This window comes from Seriola aureovittata, chromosome 23 (assembly GCF_021018895.1).
Source record: "Seriola aureovittata isolate HTS-2021-v1 ecotype China chromosome 23, ASM2101889v1, whole genome shotgun sequence".
NCBI classification, from domain to species: domain Eukaryota; kingdom Metazoa; phylum Chordata; class Actinopteri; order Carangiformes; family Carangidae; genus Seriola; species Seriola aureovittata.
The window spans coordinates 3,523,310-3,542,397 of NC_079386.1; the positions used below are offsets into that span (position 1 = coordinate 3,523,310).

The window sequence follows — 19,088 nt, forward strand, 5'->3', positions numbered from 1 at the left end:
AAATTACCCTCTAATAGACCATTTACATTTAGATCTGACACGTTAACAAAGCCACGCAATGAAGTGAATCTTGCTGTACATTTGAGCAGTGGCAAGTTGCTGCTGCTTTGCATGTAGAAATCAAGAAAAATGGCCAAACAGGTGCCAGCAGAGGCGCTGCTTTCAAGTGGTCATTCAAAGAGACCTTTGTATTCTGGTTTAGGCCTCCTGGGCAGCCACTAATCTCCTGTTTTGTTCCACCCTCTACAAGCATCACCAGTCAAACGAATGGATTTTAGTAATGAATGGTTAGTTATGAAAGAATTCTAGTGAAGGAAGTGGGATTTATAGGAAGGTCTGCCTCCTTAAATCCTTGTCCATCCAAAGTTAGCCACCCATGATGAAACCTCTAGGGAAGCTTCTGCCCCCCCTCCAACCCCCAGCTCATGCCCTGCTGCCCCTCCACCTCCACGGGGACAATTAATTAGTGATGCAACAGGGAAGGATTAATCGATATGCTGTCAGCTTCCCGCCGGCTGCGGAGAGAGACCCCGGCAAACCCGCCACGGCCCAATCTCATTACTGATGGTGGCCCACGCTCCCCTTTGCGAGGCATCTGCATTCATCAAAGGAATGCCAACCTTTCCCCCTCAATTGTTCTCCACGCTTCATCCCTTCCTCCCTCCCCCGCATGGTTAGCTTACCCCCCCTTTCAAGATGAAGGAGACTGAGCCGGTTGGAGTACTGACACCCGTTTAAGAAAGGAAAGGTGGTGGAGTTAGAAATAAAGAAATAACAAGATCACAATGTGCGGAAGGAGAAAGTGTAGGGCCGCCCTTGTAAATTGTGACTGTGCATGTATTAAAGTGTGTACTAGAGCTAATCATACATGTCCTGTACGTGAATGTGAAGGTGTCCTTGCAAATGCGTCTGTGTGCGACTTAAGCTGGAACCTGAGAGCAGTGGGTGACTGCGTGTGCTGCTGACAGCTAGTTGGGAGTAAATGCATATAATGTGTGTGGCTATATGTGCTTGTAGATGCATGCACAACCATCCCTCTGCGTGTTTCTGTGTAACCGGGGGTGGGGAGTAGAAAGATAAAAGCCTCTGCCTCCCTCTGACAGTTTTATCTGCATCACCATCTGCCATTATCTGACGCCAGCATCTCGCAGCTCCCCACTGCACTCTGAAAGCTCTCCATCCACCCTGTTCTCCTCACCACTCATCTTATCCCAGGCTATTGTCGCACGTCAGATCATATTTTTCAACCCATAATTAAACAGTTGCTGGCTTAAACCCTTGACAGATAACCGGGGGCCGTCGGAAATATGGAAATGAAAAAAGGCAGGGTGGTGGTGTGTCTCAAAAAAAAAGAAAGAAAAAAAAGTGAGTGTGTCTGTCATTAGAAAGCAGTGAGAAGAAAGGAGATCATCATGAAGCTAATGAAGTCAGATGCCGCACTTCTCAATTGACTGTGGGGATGCTGGCCACAAAAAGCCTGCGTGCAGAAACATGAACACCGGGGAGCGCTGTCTATCTCTATTCCTTTCTCAATCAGCATTTGTCACATGCTGGGAGAAGGGGTGAGGGTGGGGTCAAGAGGAGGAAATATAGCCACGTCCCTTTTCCTTACCGCCCCTTCCCTCGCTCTCTGCCCCTGCTCAAAGTACACAGTTGTGGTGAGGGATGGCTCCCTAACGGGTAATCAGAGGCAACTCTTATTTAATGCTATGAGCCGGGACCGGACAGCCGGTGATGGAGGTACTCGGGGAGGCCCGCTGTGCGCTGTGCACCGGCCCATAACTGCAGATGAGACACTTCCCACAGAGCAGTTAGCGCGACAACTTGCCAGCTGTAAATGTAATGACTGTCAAATGTGAGCGGTGCCTGTGAGAACAGCAATAAATACAAACAGACACCTCTGAAAAATATACTCAGAAAAGATTGGGCAAGTCCTAGGTTGACAGGTGCATCAAAACTCCTACAACTTTATTAAGTCATCTGTCAGGTCATTTACAAAGTTTATGAACAGCTCATGGAAGAGCTGATACTTGCTCCTTTCTTCATTAATGACTCATCTCTCTGTGCCTAGCAAATAACCTCAATTTGCTGCTCTGTTTTTGTGCCTTTATTGCTTTGAGTGAAAACAGCAACATAAAAGACTTCACATTTCAACAGTCTTACGCAACGAATATTACCCCTGCTCACAGAGTGAAGTAGCTGCACGGTAATTTCTATTAATTCCTGATGAGTCGTAAAGCTGGAGACAGTTAAAGTTTTGCGAGGCCCCTCTAGACAAGCTATTTGCTCCATATTGTAGTCAACAAACACTTTTGGATGAGGGTTGCAAAATGTGAGATGGTCTTCCGAACTTAGATTACCTCAGTGCCTTTGCATACAAACGGGTGGGGAGTTGGGGGGTTGGGTGGGGTGGGAGCTGCCTGCAATGCTGTCACCTGAACCGTAGCAGGAAAAGCAGAGCTTCCCAGCAGGCACTGGATGTGAATGTAACATCAGGAAGATGCTGGAAATGAAAATTGGATTGACGTCAAAATCCAACGTTGGCTAATTGACACACTGAGTCTCTGAATGGGTTTTGCTCACGACCAGGTTATCAGTATCTCATACTATATGTCAAGATGAAAGGCATTGGATCTGGATACAACATGAGTTAAAACACAAACATCGACGATATCGACGTCAGCTGTCGTCAGTATTCTATGTCGAATTAAAATTGGCATCGTCTTGACACTGAATTTTGGTCAACCAACATCACAACCTCCATTCAATCAAACTGGTAAATGGTAAATGGACTGCACTTACACAAAGCTTTTCTAGTCTTATCAACCACTCAAGGCACTTTGCACTAAAAGCCCCATTCACACATAATTCATATAGCGCTTTTTTTTTTTACACATACAATGCTTTTCTACCTCACGCATACATTCACACACCGATGTTACATCACGGGCAATTTAAGGTTCAGTATCTTGCCCAAAACCACTTCGACACGTGGAAAGGAAGAGCCAGGAATTGAACCGCCGACCTTCCAATTAGTGGATGACCTGCAGGCTGTGCCACAGCCGCCCGCTGGCCACCAACATCTGACAACGCTGGTGGCCAGCTGCATGCCTGCAGGGATGAAGCTGGAAAAAAGACGAGCCGTTGTCGCCAGGATGAAATGAAAGGCAACACTTCTTGCATGCCCAGTTTTCAAATTGCCAGTGGACAAACTCAGACTGAGACTATCAAGTCAGCACAAAAGAATGTTGTTTGCACTGAGATATGTCTGCGGGCAGACACACCAGCCTCTGCCATGCAACTCCAGCTTTCACATTTATCCCACTTTCAAAGGAGGAATGTGAATATTTACAATAATACTTGAAGGAATTGGTGAACTGACTGGCATAAAATAAAAAAAAGATTCTAAACCTGTGACCATCTGGTGATGAAATGTTATCGTTGCTGCTAACATAACACTGTAGGTGGACATATTTGGCTCCACTCAACCTGCTATACATGATCAGCAAGTTTGAATTCTTACCTAGACCAAATTTTTGGTGTAGCAAGTGATTTCAACTGGACAAACAGCACTTACTAAAGATTAAAAGTGCTTTTGGCTTCAATAAACTTTTTTTAATATAAATTATAGCCTGATTCTTTTTATGACTTGCTTCCAAGGTCTTGCAAGGACATCTACCTTTTCCAGCAGCCACAGATGGGAGATTTATCTATCAGCCCGCTCCCATATCTGTCTGTACCCTTCATTCCCTGAATCTCACACCCCAGGCCCTGATGGTGGAAATGTCATGAAGATTGGCAAAAATGATGTCCTGCCTTCCCAAATGACCATTTTTACTTCTGTAGAGCTAACATCCTGTGAAAGACATCGTGGGGCGTGGGGGGGGGGACAAACTGTCCAGTAAATCGAAGAAAACAGAAATGGTCACTGAAGTAATAAAAATTGTGTTTGTTCGCATTTAATCCGTGTTGGGAGTGGTGTAACCAAAGGATGTTTTCAGTGTTGTGGAAAATAAAAGTATCTAACTAATGAAATTCTCACATTTGTCACAATGTCCCATATTATATGAAGGTAGATGTCCATGTGTTTGATTATAAAGCAGGTCTAGGTTCTATATTAATACTGTGAAAGTATCAAAGCCTCAGTCCACAGAGAAATGCACACAGCCTGTATTCAGAAACTGACCCTTAAAACCAGCTGTCAGGACTTCTGCAACGTTGTGATGTCACAGCAAAGCAGTCACTGCCCTCAGCCCCCACCCAGCCCCGCCCACCTGGACCCAGCATCTTTGCAGAATTCGGTTCTGGAGTGTTTACTTGAAATCTGCTTGATTTTTATTCGATCAATGAGAAGACAGTCAGCCAATCAGAACACAACCTCAGAAAAATACCAAAAATATATCTTCATATGATCAACATTTCAAATGAAACACAGGAAAAGCTTAAAATATGTAACCTTTAAAAGTACATTTCTGTTTTGCTCCCGTTACTGAAACAAATATGAATGGTGAATATTCTCAATACAAAGTCCACTTGATAAAGAGCTTTCAGATGAATCTCGTCAACATGTGACCTAAGTACAGGACCTCAAGGCATTCTGTGAACAGCAGACCAAAACCAGGTCGCTGGATGGCCCAAGAAAAACCAAGGAGTCATTCACATCCAACACCAGATCATCACGAACCAGGATTCTGTGAAATATGGCCGAAATATCTGGAGATAGCTAAATAAGTCGACTCAGCCTTTGCTGCTCTTAACATCAATAAGTCAATAAGGTCTTTCTCAGCAACAGCAGCTTTCTGTGTGGAGTAAAAAGACAACAAACTACATTGGACTAGCAGCAATAATCCACGTTTGTCTGGATAGACCAGTATGATGCAAGAACCAGTGGCTGTCTTCCATAAAAACACTTGTTAATTCAAACCAGTGTGTACACTGGGGGTTACAACTTGAGCTACAAGGTACCAACATGTTCATCTGAGAACAGTGAGTAAAAGGTGACTAGACTCACAGAGTATTCTTGAAAATGTTTCACCATTCATCCAAGAGGCTTAATTAGTTCTACTGACTCTTGGGGAGAAGCGTGGTATTTAACGTGATTAAATACAGAGGAACTCCCCAACAGTCAGTACAAGTGAAGAAGTCTGTTGGATGAACAGCACATTTTTTTCAAGACCAGACAGCTAATCTAGCTTTTTTTTTATTGGTTTACTACTTGATATCACCTGACCTGGATGACAGACAATCTTTATAGACGCACTGCTGCAGGAATATGCACAGTCATGTTTGGTCTGCTCAGCGATGATTCATTCCCATGGCATTTTCCAGATAATGAATTTCAAAGCTTTTTCATCTAGAACTCTTAAAATGTCAACTAGAAAGTTTGCAGCACTTTCAGACACACCCACAGTAAATAATTAGGGAACTGCAAGAAACAAGGTCTTTTGAGGGTATGGTATGTCCTTTGTAAAGCAGCCACAGTCAGCAGATTCAGTTTAAGCACCTTATCCCATAACCTCGACTTCCACATCTACTACCCTGGGGCCTGATGACAGAATGTCAGGACGATGTAGTGAGTGATGTCCTGCCCTCTGTCAGGTAATGGAGGAGGGTGGCCTGGTAAGGGAGGAAGGGTATATAAAGAGATGGGTGGTTCATTAGAGATAAGGAATAATGCTCTATCACATCCTGGTGGCATGTTATTATCAACCATGCCCACCAGTGCCAATATTTCCAGTTAGACAGAAACCGCATCCATCACTGATGTGTCACATCCTGTAAAGACAGGAAATGGTTTTGATCTGAGCCTGTGCGCCACTGACGCCAAGACACAGGCTTAAGAAGAACAATAACGTAAGAATGAACGTTAATAATTTGCTTTGTGCATAATTGTGGATGTCAATCAAACTTAAATTTGTGCATGTCCATTTTAAAATATGTTAGTTAGGATCAAAACCTTTGAAATCCTAATAGAGTCAATGGCACAGGCTTACCTGGACAAAAAGTGAAATGCTATTTTTGAACCAGCAGCTAAGGCTAATGAATGAAGCCCCAAGTACCGGCCTGAGGCCACCATCACTGTTTGAATGTAGAACTATTTTGCAGGCCTTCATCAGGTGGAGTGATACGTGGCCACTGCTCCTGGGATCTCAGGTCTAATTTGACTGTACTTCTCCCCTCAAAGAGAGACGGGCATAATTAACAGGACCCAAACACCCACCACGGGCTGAACAGAGTCATTTAGGGGAGCGACTCGGGAGGAACGGCAGCAAATGAAATGTAATTGCAATGGGAGCAGAGGAGCCGGGGCTGATGTGTTGGAGGCACTGATGTGTGTGTGAGAGGGAGAGGAAGACAGAGCGAGCGGGCCAGACATGAGGGAGTGAGGGAGTAAATGAAAGACAGAAGTTAGATAGAGAATATGCACTTGAGAGAAGAGCAAGCTAAAGAATGACTGATGAGGGATGGGTACAGATAAACAGGAACCGTTCCTTCAGGTTAGAATAAAAAAAAAAAAAAGGATGCACCGAACTTCACCTAAAGCACTACATAAACTTGAGTTAAAGTTTAAGTTCAAAAAAGACATTATCTTGCCAACCACAGTGGTGTCTAGCTGTACTGATAGTTCTGAGATATCTGCCTCTGAGATTTCCTGCAACACTCTAATACTGTGGAGGCAAATGAAATTTTGTTGTGGTGCTCACTACCCTAAAAATCACATTAAAGAAACAGGGACAGAGACATCTCATCCCAAGAAACAGTGCCTTGTTCCTCAGAACACACTGCAAACTGTTTCAATAGGGACTATTTCTTTTGGTTTAAAGTATTTCCACTAAAAACCATGGACAGTCAGGTCTGTGGATTGTCCTCAGATGTTGCAGTTGAATTTTAATGCTGAGAGTACCACAAGTAAATTCCACTGGCTTCCACTGTATTTCAGTAGCTGCATGGCAAGTTACCACTAGAGGAAAATGAGAAAATATGCTTGTTTTTGTAATTTGGTTGAACCAAATATTGACTCTATGATACTGATGATATTTATCTGGCCCACTGTCATACGTGACTCTCTCCAAACAACCTTTTCAATGTTGAAAATAACAAGAGAAATATTAAAGTTCAGAGTTGCTGCAGTTGAACTCTGCTACCTCACCACTTCAGCCCCGGAATCATTTGTAGTGTCCACTGCATTTACAACTGTAATCTTTCATCATTACAGTCATTATTGTTATTTATTGCCGAAGCTAAGAGCATTCAAATTGGCCTTGACCTACTTGTTCTTTTCCACCAGAGGACCCCCCCCACACACACACACACTTCCCACCCACCCCCCATGCCCCGTTCACCTATCCCTCTCTCTTTCCCATCATCCCCTCCCTCTGTCCCTCTCAGTTTACGGAGCACTGGATGAGAAGTGACCCAGGGTCAACCATGTTCCTGTCGCTTCCAGGCACGGGCAGCCCAAACAAATTGGGGTCACCAGGATGTTGGAGTGGTGTGATCACACACACACACACACACACACACACACACACACACACACACCAGTGCAGATAGCTGAGAGTAGATAAGTGTAGATAGGAGTGCCACTGTCTTATCACCACATACCTAGAGAGTGTAAAGGAAACGCAGGACGCTGCAACATCTTCTCCACCGGCTGCTACAGGAAAATACCGCAGTTATGAACCTGACTACACACAGTGTCTTATTGTGTGACTCTAGCAACATGATGAGTGGCTCAGAGTCAGCAGGTGTGGTCCTGTTTGGTAATTAACAGGAACCCCCTCCTCCATTAAAATGAATATGAGCTTTCAGTGTAATGTTGGGTAGAGGAAGCACAGGGGTCAATGAGACAATTAGAGCCTGTGTAAATGCATTTTTAAATGCCTGCTGTCCCTTAATTGCTTTTTAAAGTTATCATTAGAGGTGGCTTTAGGTGACCTTTAAGCCTAACATATGTATGCAATAAAAGCAGAGATGAGGCTAATAACTAGTTGGACAGGGGACTAAAAGGAGATGCTGTTGGGTGATTAGCCACTCTCTGGACTGCACACTTGGATTCCTCTCAGTGACCCTCTCAAGTACCACACACAAACAAAATCTAGATGCCATTTACAGACAATTCCTTAACACTCGAAGCAGCTTAGACTACAATGTATTGTGAATAAATGAGCCAAACCTGAATATGTAAGCCATTACATATGCACTGTCTCAGTATTCCTCAGGCTTCAGGCGAACCTTAAAGGATTATTCCACTTTAATACAACTTCGGTCTGATATTTGTTGTTTTGGCCATCATTCCCATAACACTGTGCTTACTAGGTTAATTCCTGAAATCAAGGAATGCATTGCCATTGCCAAGTAGAAGCTCCGTCTGAATATCCATGTCAACAAAAGTGCACTCGTGTACAGTTTCATCCTTAGAACCCAGGCACTACTGTAAAGCTGTGCCTCTGTCCTTTCACTTCACTCTTTCTGCTTCAGTGACCCCCAGTTCCTCTCCTCTTTTCTTCAGTGTCCCTCTAAAAATCTGTAGCTCCTGATTAATTCACAGTGCAGGTCATCCCTCCATCCTTTCCATCCTCCCTCCATTTATTATTTCTTCCCTCTTCCTCTCTTTTTCTCTCTCCAGTGACAAGTCTAAATGGCCCCAAGTCCTCTCCTACTCTCTTGTCATCTCTCTACCCCCCTGCACCCACTTTTTTTTTTCCTTTTTCTTCAGCTCCCCTGTCCAGGAACTTCCCAATCCCCAATTTTTCTCTCTGGGTTTTCCCTGGTGATTCATCTGACTGAATATAGCTTAGAGTATTTTCTCATTCCCCTCATCATTTCATCCCCCCCTTCAATATCCCCAAGGCGGTATCTTACTATGTGCAGCTCCAGGTAATCTCCCAGTCCCTTGGCGCTCTCTACCCTGACCAGAACGGCCTCCTTCAGCTGCGTGCTGAAGCCCACTGCCAGCCGGTCTGCCCGTGTGCTCGGCCGGTCATTGGGTGGCCAGGTATATGTGATGAGGGCTCCGCCTCTCCCGAAGATGTAAGTTGTCCCAGCTGCAAAACACAGGGAGAAAACAGGGGTGATCATTCAACTATGACATAATAATAACACTTTGAAAGCTGGACCGAAAGAGTTTGGTGTGCTTTCAAAAAACAAATACATAATACTTTCAGTCCCTTCAAGTGACAGGCTGACATTATGTTCAGTAGAGTTGATTTTTTTCTCTTTATGTTTGTCATAACATTTCATACAAGTAGCGTTTATGTATTCTCTTCTGTCATGTATTTTGTTGTGCTGTTTGTGAAGATAATCTGCAGGCTGTCAAATAAAACTTGACTTTTTTAATTGAATACTACTTAGGAGGGAATGATGAATATAATTTTGTCCTAAAAATATAAACAAGTCCCACAGCACAGAAACAAAAGAGAGAAAAGTCACAAAGCAGCTAACAATATGAATTCTTCTCATCAGAGAGGTTGAAATCTTTGGCCTGAATGTCCTATTTGAAAACTAGTATGTGTTATTGGCATGTGTATATCATGATCGTGAAGTCATGTTTAGCATTAGCACTAGTGCTAGCACCAGCGCTGACCACCACTCCCTTCTGAATTATTCATGTGCCAAGCCACTGCAGTCTCAGTCGCCCTCAGTCGCCTGCAGTTGCACTGCATTCAAAGTAGAGCAAAGTGACAAACTTTGTGTTGGCTACACTGTCAGTATAACCACCACCACTCAACGTCAACAAAAGAAATTCCTCAGATCTCCCTGTCAAAGGAACTTTGCCTCAACAGTATTTTGATATCCAGCCTAAAAAAAAAAAAGAAAAAGAAAAAGAAAATCTCCCCACCTCGTACACTGAGAGATTTCATGTTTGAACTGTAACAGAAGAGTTGGGGCTTGGCTGGGCTCCAATAGGCCCGTAGGTGAATGAGGAATGACGGGCGTTGGCTGTGATTAGTCTAGAGTAATGAAACCTCAGTGAACTGCCCTCAGCCCTGTGGGCTGTCTTCACTGGAACCTAAATACACACACATAAAACACACGCTGCAGGCCTACATACTAATGCATGTATATGTAATGTTATGAAGCTGCACACTAAAGCACATACAGCACAAGTACAGCAGCAATTCAGACACACTGTTAAGCATACACACAATCACACACTCATACAAATATATTATTTCTATGATTTTGAAGATACTTTTGGAGAAACAAGTGACAAAAGTGTTGGTTGAATTAAATTTAAATAATATTATTATGGGGTTCCATTTGTGCCAAACATATGTCCACGTGTCTACATCGATTGAACATGTGATAAAACGTTAGTGTCTATGTCCATTCAAAAAAGAACGGAACTATTGCATTCCCTGTCGTTTGACTGTGTTGTTGAACATGTGGACCAGATATGTTATCGGCATTGGGAGTCCCTTTCCCAGTGTCAACTTGCTCCAGCTTCCCTGGGGTGTTCGGCAGGGGCAACTTCCAAGCAGAGATGCACCGCTTCAGTATTGTCCCATCTCCCTCCAACACCCGCACACTGCAATTACTACTACATTATTTTTCAGGCACCTTATTAGTATCATACTAATAAGACTAATCAGAATAACAGACGAGTAAATTAATAAATGTGGTAACAGTAAAGATTAGTTGAAGTGATCTGAAATTTATTGAAATAATGACACATATGGACGACATGTACAACACAGTCAGATGGCAGGGAGTGCAACAAGAAGACAGAGGTAGAGTTTGAAGTTGAATTGATGCAGACAAATGTTTTGTCACGTCTTCAGTCAACATAGATGCGGACATATTTTTGGCACAAATGGGACCCCGTAATTATTAAGAACATGAACTGCATGCGTCTTGTCAGTTATGTGTCTCGTGATTTCGACTTTGCCCGAATTGCCAGGCTCTTCTGCTACACTGACAGCCCACTCCGGAGCAGGGCTTTATCATATCTGGATTTGACTGACGTGTTTCCCTTCTGTCTTGCTATCTTCATTTTGCTTCCTAAGTAAATCTTGCAAACCTCAATTTTGATAACCTTGCCATCAGAGCACGAGAGCTCTTTGTTTCCAGATGAATAAGATTAATTCAAATTTTGATTCACTCCACATTTTAGCCCCTGGTCACAGTTCTGCGTAGGTCTGTGGAATGTCAAAAAACAGGTAAAAAAGTAAAAACACAATCTCCCAGAATGTGATGCCTATTTGAAACTAGCAGAGAGTTATCAATTAACATTGATGAAAAGCATAGAATTAATTGCAACTCTTCACATACGAGATGATACAACAGATGAAAGTAAATGAAGCAAACAATTAATTATCAATGTTGTTGACAATTTCCTTTTACAGTAAATAAAATAATTGCTTTAACTTCAGCATTAGATTCACATACGCAGTGGAGTAGGGCACAGCATTGGTTTTCATACTGTACCCATGCTCACCTATGAAAGCAAATACACACATCACATGTACACACACGCACACGCAGACACACACACACGCACACGCACACGCACACACACACACACACACACACACACACTCTTGTTTTTCTATGCCCAACAAATCTCTGTCTGGGTGTGCTCCGATCAAAGAGGATGGAAAGCAGAGGCTGTGATGACTGCAGGGCCAACAGGCCATCAACCAACATCCACAGCAACGGGCTGCACACACTCTTAGTCATACACGGGGAAAAGGCAGGCTGATAAAGAATGGAGAAATGTGGTCTTCCTGCACACACACACACACACACACAGACACACACACACACACACACACACACGCAAGCACACACACACGCACACACAAGCACTCACTCAGCTACCTGACACTTTCATTATCTAACAATCCGCTGGTAGCCATTTGAAATCGGCTGACACACACAACTCTCCTCCCTCTCTCTCGCTTCCTCTCTCTCTCTCTCTCTCTCTCCTTCTCTCTGGCTCTCACCATCCCTCCCTCCCTCCCAGTGGAGCTAAGCCCTCTGCTCAGCTCTTGTTGTTTTCTCAAGGCTGTATTATTTTAGCGCTGACTAATTATCGCAGCATGGCAAGGAAGGCTATAAAGAGGTTGTGTGCCGGAGGAGGGGGAAAAAAGGAGAGGATGAAGAACAGACAACAGGCTACGGAGGAGGCAGGGAGTACAGAGGATGGCAGACTGTGAATTGTGGATGGAAGAGAGAAGAAAAGTTGCAGTTTTTCTTTCTTTTTTTTTTTTATTTTTCCTTTCCTGTGATTATTAACAGTGCAGCTTTGCAGAAGCTGGGCGAGAGACAGCTATGGGGGAAGAGCAGAAAAGATTTCTAAAATGGCCGACAAAAAGAGGGGAGGGGAGCCATGTTGTGATGGATGAGAGTGGAGCCATGTTTGGGGAAAAAGAGAGAATGGCTGATGGCAGTTGAGGTTGAGCGCATGTTAATGTATGTGATTGCACTCGTATCAGGGGAGAACGAGTTTGAGAAACAAGGAGGAAAAGTTGAGAGACACACACACACACACACACACACACACACACACACACACACAGTTGGAACTTCAAGGTGCATTCCAGGCAACAGTCTACTCAGAGGGATTACTACTCAGCCTGTCAAGTTGCACTATGGAGAGTCTTTTGTGGGAGCATTATTTGAGTTTGACCGATACCATCAAGCAAAAGCTACTTTAAACCAAGTGGCAACTTCCAGGGCTGAAAAATGAATCACCCAAAACCAGTTCCTCTAATGACCACTGCAGTCTGGCTCCAACAGTGACTCAATCCCCATAGACTCCCATGTTAAAATGTCCAACTTTACAGCAGAAATAAACATGTTTACAGCCTGGTACAAAAAATGGTGGTGGTCTCTACATCTATGCCAACTGCATAGGGGGTTATAGTTATTTTTTGGGGTTTTTCTATGCCTTTATTAGAGTAGCAGTGAGAGAGAGACAGGAAAGTTTGAGGTGAGAGAGAGAGAGAGGGGATGGCATGCGGCAACGGGTTGGGGGTCGGATTCGAACCCATGCCACTGCGGTAAAGACTGAGTCCTAATGGCATGCGCTCTGCCGGGTGAGCCACCGAGCCCCCCCCCCAGAAACCTGTGGGTGATGCCACAAAGGTTATGTCCATATACAGTCTATGGGTTAAACAATTTGGCCATTCTTTTTAAAATGTCTCTCTTAGACGTCCCTCAGCTTTATGGGAATGCAATAATAATAAAATACAATAGATGAACAATGTGATGGGAAAAAACAGTTAAACTAAACTTTTCAAAAATCTATACCATCCTGTGCTATGTTAGTGCGTGATTCCATCTCTTCAGTAAATAACAAAAAGAGGATGTTCTCTGGCTGTTGAAGGTCATTTTCATTCAGTTAATCAAACAGCAGTTTTCACGCATGGTGACACATTACAAGTGTGACTCTGAATGCTCTTCTATCTTTGTTGTTGTTGGAACTTCATTTCAATTGCCTGTAATGCTACGAATGTCAACAGGGATTCCATTCTGAGACACAAAATATCACAGTTTGGTGGAAGACTATCACCACACATTAACAAACGGACGAAAAAACACTTTTTTCAATCAGTAAGTTCAGTTATTCTGTCTTTTAATAATTAGATCAGATCACATCAGTCACTGTGGTCCAGATATGACATTCGCCCCAAAGGTCTTTTCCTGCTTTTATCCGGCTGATGCAGAGAGCGTAAGAAATAGTTTGACAGGGCACATCCATGTGTCACTGTTTCTCCCACCAAACACCAGCTGCTATAGTTGAGGCAAAATCCAATAAAATACTGCAACACAACAAACACTAAAAGGAGATGAGATGGAGCAAAAACGAGAGACAAGGTGTTTATCAAACCAAAGAACAAATGTCTAGAGGGCTTTCTTCCCTGGCTGTAATCAAGAGAATGATCTCTTTTAAATCAGAAAACATCTATACACTTTGCGCTGGGTGCAGAGGATCTTTGAACAAACCAATAGGAAGGAAGTCAAAAGAGTCACTGTTTGTAAGTTCTCTTGTAGGTGACCTCACCACACCTTTGAAACAAAAATAAAAAGCAGTGTTATTTGGAGGCCCTTGCGCCCCTCGAGATGAATCTTGTGTTCAAAGGGATCCTTAAATATCTGCTTCAACCACCTGTTAAGCAGATATTCATATCTGACTAAAATAAAATGAGCAAAACTTTGATGTGTTTATGTGTTTATGATGTATGTAATATCATATAGCAGTTAAATATAGGATTTTTGTAGGATACAGATTAACATAAAAAGCAAATACAAAAATATAAAGACTAGCCTTTAATTAGTTCGTGCAAGAATCAACACTCATCACTAGTAAAGCGACATTGTCTGCTTGTTGTTCAAATGCTTAAAACGACATACGATGATGTTACCTCTCTCTCTAGGCAAACGCACAGCAGCGTGACCATGTTGTAGCACCACAATACCTGATAAGGAGGATTACAGTTTAGCATATAAACTGACTGTGACACTGTGCTGACTTTGTGTAAAGAGGTCAAAACTCCAGCAACACTTGCAGTAAACAGAAGACCTTTATCATTAGACTGATGCGTTTCAGCTTGTGGCCTTCATCAGGGTCATCCCAAAATATACTATAAGCAACACTTAAATAGGGTAAGGATGGTAATTAACAACCAATCATATGCAAACACATACAGTGCATATCTGCTAATGGGGCTTCTACAAAGATGTACATATATATATAAGCCCAACCCTTCTTTGTAGAAGGCCCATGTTGCTTGTAATGTGTTTGGTGTTGACCCTGATGAAGGCCACAAGCCAAAATGTGTTGGCCTAATAATAAAGTTCTTTTGTATACTGCACTTTCTGCTGGAGTTTTGACCTCTTTAGACTTCTTCCTTTCTCTATGCACCTTGGATGTAGGTGATGTTGTGCCAGAAACTTTTTCTATGAACAGGTCAAATGCAGATAGAACTTGTATTACTAAAAACTCACTTTCTGCTTGGGATTATAAGGTATACAATTACCTGTGATGGGTTGGCTGGCAAACCGTGAAAAATTGACTTTGGAGATAGAAATGTTCTGTTTTGGAGTCCAAAAATGAATGCAACTTAAAAAAAGACTTTACATAACTTTAATAGGTTTTCACAGAATAAAAGATGTGAATAACTCAATTTGGCAAAAATGTCAGATAGAACTTTCTAATTCCAAGGGGACAACCTGACTAAACTGTATGTGTTTATGTGTATACTGTTTATGTAATGGTCATTTGTCTAATGTGTGTTGATGCATACAGTTATCACTATGTTTACATGGGCATCTGTTGTGGATGTGTGGGTGCACATAAATGTATGCATGTCCGTGAAAATGCAAGGAAGAACAAGGCGGACAGAGAGATCTGCATGTGAGTTCTCTCAAACAGCAACTGTTACCTTTATTGGAAACTGTGAGTTAAAGGTAAATTAGTGCTGCCTTGGGAGTTACTGGCAAACAAAAACCTGGCCAGGTATGGATTCCTCTGACCTTCAGTCCACCACGCTCTAATCAAGCAATCTGCCGGCCCGCTTTCGCTAGAATAACAACAATGATGGAAATGCTTTGGAGCGCTCATGTGTTTCACACCCACTCACATCCCGAAAAAAAAAAGAAAAAAAAAGAAGAGAATAAAGAAAAAAGGCTATATATTTATTGCTTTTGTCCAATTAGCTTAGGGACCATCGATCTGGCCAATCAATCCTACCTGTGGCGCCAGAGGTGGAGAGAGTGCAAGAAGATGAATTAAAACATTGCATGATGCCCCTTGATTATTATTTCCATTCACATGTGCTGGCTGGTAATTTGGTTTGAAAAAGACTAGACAAAAAAAATACCATTTTGGATCGGTGGAGAAATAATCAGAAAAGACTCGTGAGTCAAAGCAATAATGAAATTGATTTTAGATTTTCCACACCCCCTCCCCACTCTTCTTCTCTACATTGTCGTGAAAGAGGAGTGTATTTAGGGCTGAGTTTATCAGCTGGGATGCTTTCTCTGCGAGGGGGCCATTGATTTGGGATAGTGGATTCTAGCCCACCACCATCTACTATGGGAATAAACAGGTCATATTGGCGCCACAATTTTTCATTTAGGCCTGCGGTCAATGTCGCAGTGTCGAACGTCAGGGGAGTTGACAGTGTGAAAACTATAAGACTGGCTGGCGATAAAATGAAAATCCCACGAGGGAAAAAAAAAAAGAAACTGATGGTGGTGATGAAGTCAGTTCTTGAGAGGCAATAAGCCTCCAGGCGCACCAGCATCGCACACCCACGTAAATTTATACATACTTCTTATTTTAAACTCTCAGACAGGCTCTCAAACCATAACTCAATAACACACAGATGGTTCCTCCAACCTTCATGTATTATTGCATCAGTGCTGACGCTTTGAAGCAGCTAAGTGGTGAGACAGAGCTATTGATTCTTTTTAAACAAGGACTCTCAAACCTTTTTTGCTATTTTTTTGACACATTATATTATAAACATATATTTCAGAGACACTTACGACGTGCATAGACTAGGACGAAAAAAGACGAGAGAGAGAGAGAGAAAGGGGCTGAGATGAGACATTTGCCAAAAGTTTCCAGACACCTGTTGATCTTTGAAGTTGCAGAGTTACATACATACATCCTGACAAGAACTTGGCGATGAGCGCGCACGCACACACACACACACACATATATATACACACACACACGCTGACATTTCTGACATTCCATCTCCTCGCCTCACTTGTGCCAACACACACACACACAAACACACTCCCTTTTTCGTCATCTAACAACCTTGTCAACATCCCCGCCCTTGCTCTGATAGCTTTTTCTCTGTGGTGGTGTATAAGAAAATGTAGAAATTTCATCTGAAAGATTGGCTGCATCCAGAATGGAAATAGCAAGTCATCCCCCCTCTGATGTGGTTGGATAACATTCCTCTTCTATCTATGCTTTCAGCGAGATTGCTTCGAAGAATGAGAGGGACCTTCCTGTTACATGAGGTGAGACGACACTTGATTACGACAGTCTCAAAGTTTCAACACTTTCCAGAGTCCAAGTTAGGGATGACAAATGATTTGTGGAAGATGATATCTAAGAGATTAAGTCAGATCTGGACCACACTGTTCCTGACTCTCGAGCATATACTGTCTGTAGTACAAGAAGGGAAAGATAAGACAGTAAGACGGAAATGTAAACGCAATTTAAAGGCACAGTTTCATTAACTGCCAACTTACTCCATCACACCTGACACTCTAATGCTTCTGATCCGGTTCTAATCCGATCCATTTTATATCTCAAGGAAATTCAAACTCTTTCTGTCTGTTTGATTTTGTTTGATCTTAACAAGCTGATAAGAGCTTCCGTCGTAATTGGGTCTGGAGAGTTCTTCAGTACTAGCTGGCAGACGGGGACACTGCATCCCAGTAGCCTGAACTATATTGAAAAGGAGTAATTGGACTGACCTTATACTTGGAAAAATAATTGGCCTGATTAAACATATTTCATATGCCGCACATACCCTTGACTACATCACCACATCTGGAGGTGAAACATGTTCTCCTGAACTACAGTTGTAAAAGTACGAAGATCTCCTCAAGTAACAGTATCACCAATTACAATGTCTAAATTTAAATTTGGGGGATGTCAAAGTGAGCATGCATACTGTTTAATCTTCAAACGTAATGTATCAGACCAAGAGGTCACTCGATGTCATTCAAGTCTAGCATTTAAACAGCTCCTGCTCACATTTTGTTTTGGGGGCTCTTGATGGTCAAAGGAATTCCACACATGGGCAAGAACAATCTAGTTGGGAAGCATCAGTGGAAAGTCGTCAGTGTCATTGACCGGGGAGTCAGTCGTGTGTTGGAGAACAGTCAAATGGGTATAAGACCAAATTTCGTCATGTTCGTCACAGTTTCAAGACGTTTGTGCGAGCTCCATTCGCTGATGAAGATTGTGAAATGTATTTGAAAGGTTTGGAAAAGCTAATAAGGCTTGAGATGCTGCTGCTCCTAAGGTCAACAACAAACTTCCATGATGAAATGTAATTGGTGTTCAAGGTAGACAGTGACCTTAGACTAGTGTCAGGTTGTAAGAGAGCAGGATGACAGTGTAATTAAGCCTCTTTAACACTCTAACTACTAACTGAAGAAAAATGTTACCTATAGTTAGCTAGTAGCTCAGATTTGCTTGGCTATAGTCACACGTCCACGCAAGCTAGTAAGCTAGTAAGATAGGCATTCGGGGCTCCAGATCAACCACTACAGCAGCAACAAAGACATGATCCCTCACTGTCTTCCCACTGGTGCTGAAAGCTGATTATACTTGTTGGAATCTATGACCACTTCATATCAAACCCAGGTCACCTAGTGCCACCTACAGTACGTGCCTTTATTTTCATTTTGACCACAGCCACATTATGTGTCTTCTTTCCAGTTTGCATTTCTTCTAACTCCAGCTCCAAAAAAATGTGGCTCTTTGACTCCCTTCATTGAGGTTTAACTCCACCAGATAATATATTCTTGACTCTGTAGTCGCACTCTTCCATGATAAGTTTGTAGTATTATAGCCGCAATCAGAAAAACCAATAAGGTTCAGGGAAACACAATCCCTTGGAGTTTGTAAGTTTACAGTCAAGGCTAAATTAACCTCAACACTGTCGCTGCTTCAAAAGATTAACGTCTGGGTGTGAACTCTTGCACAGTCAACAGCACATTATTAGGGAAGCTAAAAGGAGGCAGTGATAGACGCCTTTGTTTCCAAAATGACAGTCATAACAGGGCAATAACAGCTTAACCCTCTCTTTCTGAATTAAATTACAGGCTACAGACAAAATGGAACTGATTTCAATGACAGATTGTTACCTGCTGCTTAAAAGTACGTCTTAAGCTAACTGTTTGTGGATTTGAATGACTTGGCTCACTTCATTTAAAACGATAAAATGACTTTATCAAAGATAAGAAGAACATTGGAGTATTTGTCTTAAACTGTTGTGTCAGTTGTGAGCTATGTCAGCAGAGCACATCTCCACGAATCACCCCTCAAACTGTTTAGAAATCCTTTCTGTCAACTTGAGATGTTTGATGATTATTCCCCTCCC

The 19,088-nt window shown here is 42.5% G+C and overlaps 1 protein-coding gene across 9 annotated transcripts in view; it reads right to left on the reverse strand.

The window, feature by feature from the left end:
* nrxn2b (neurexin 2b) overlaps positions 1–19,088 on the reverse strand; it is a 721,062-nt gene that overhangs the window by 103,363 nt on the left and 598,611 nt on the right. For all 9 annotated transcript variants that reach the window (XM_056368788.1, XM_056368786.1, XM_056368783.1 and 6 more), the window contains one exon: positions 8,866–9,047. In XM_056368788.1, the coding sequence (XP_056224763.1) occupies positions 8,866–9,047 (182 nt within the window). The remainder of the gene's footprint in view (positions 1–8,865; positions 9,048–19,088) is intronic.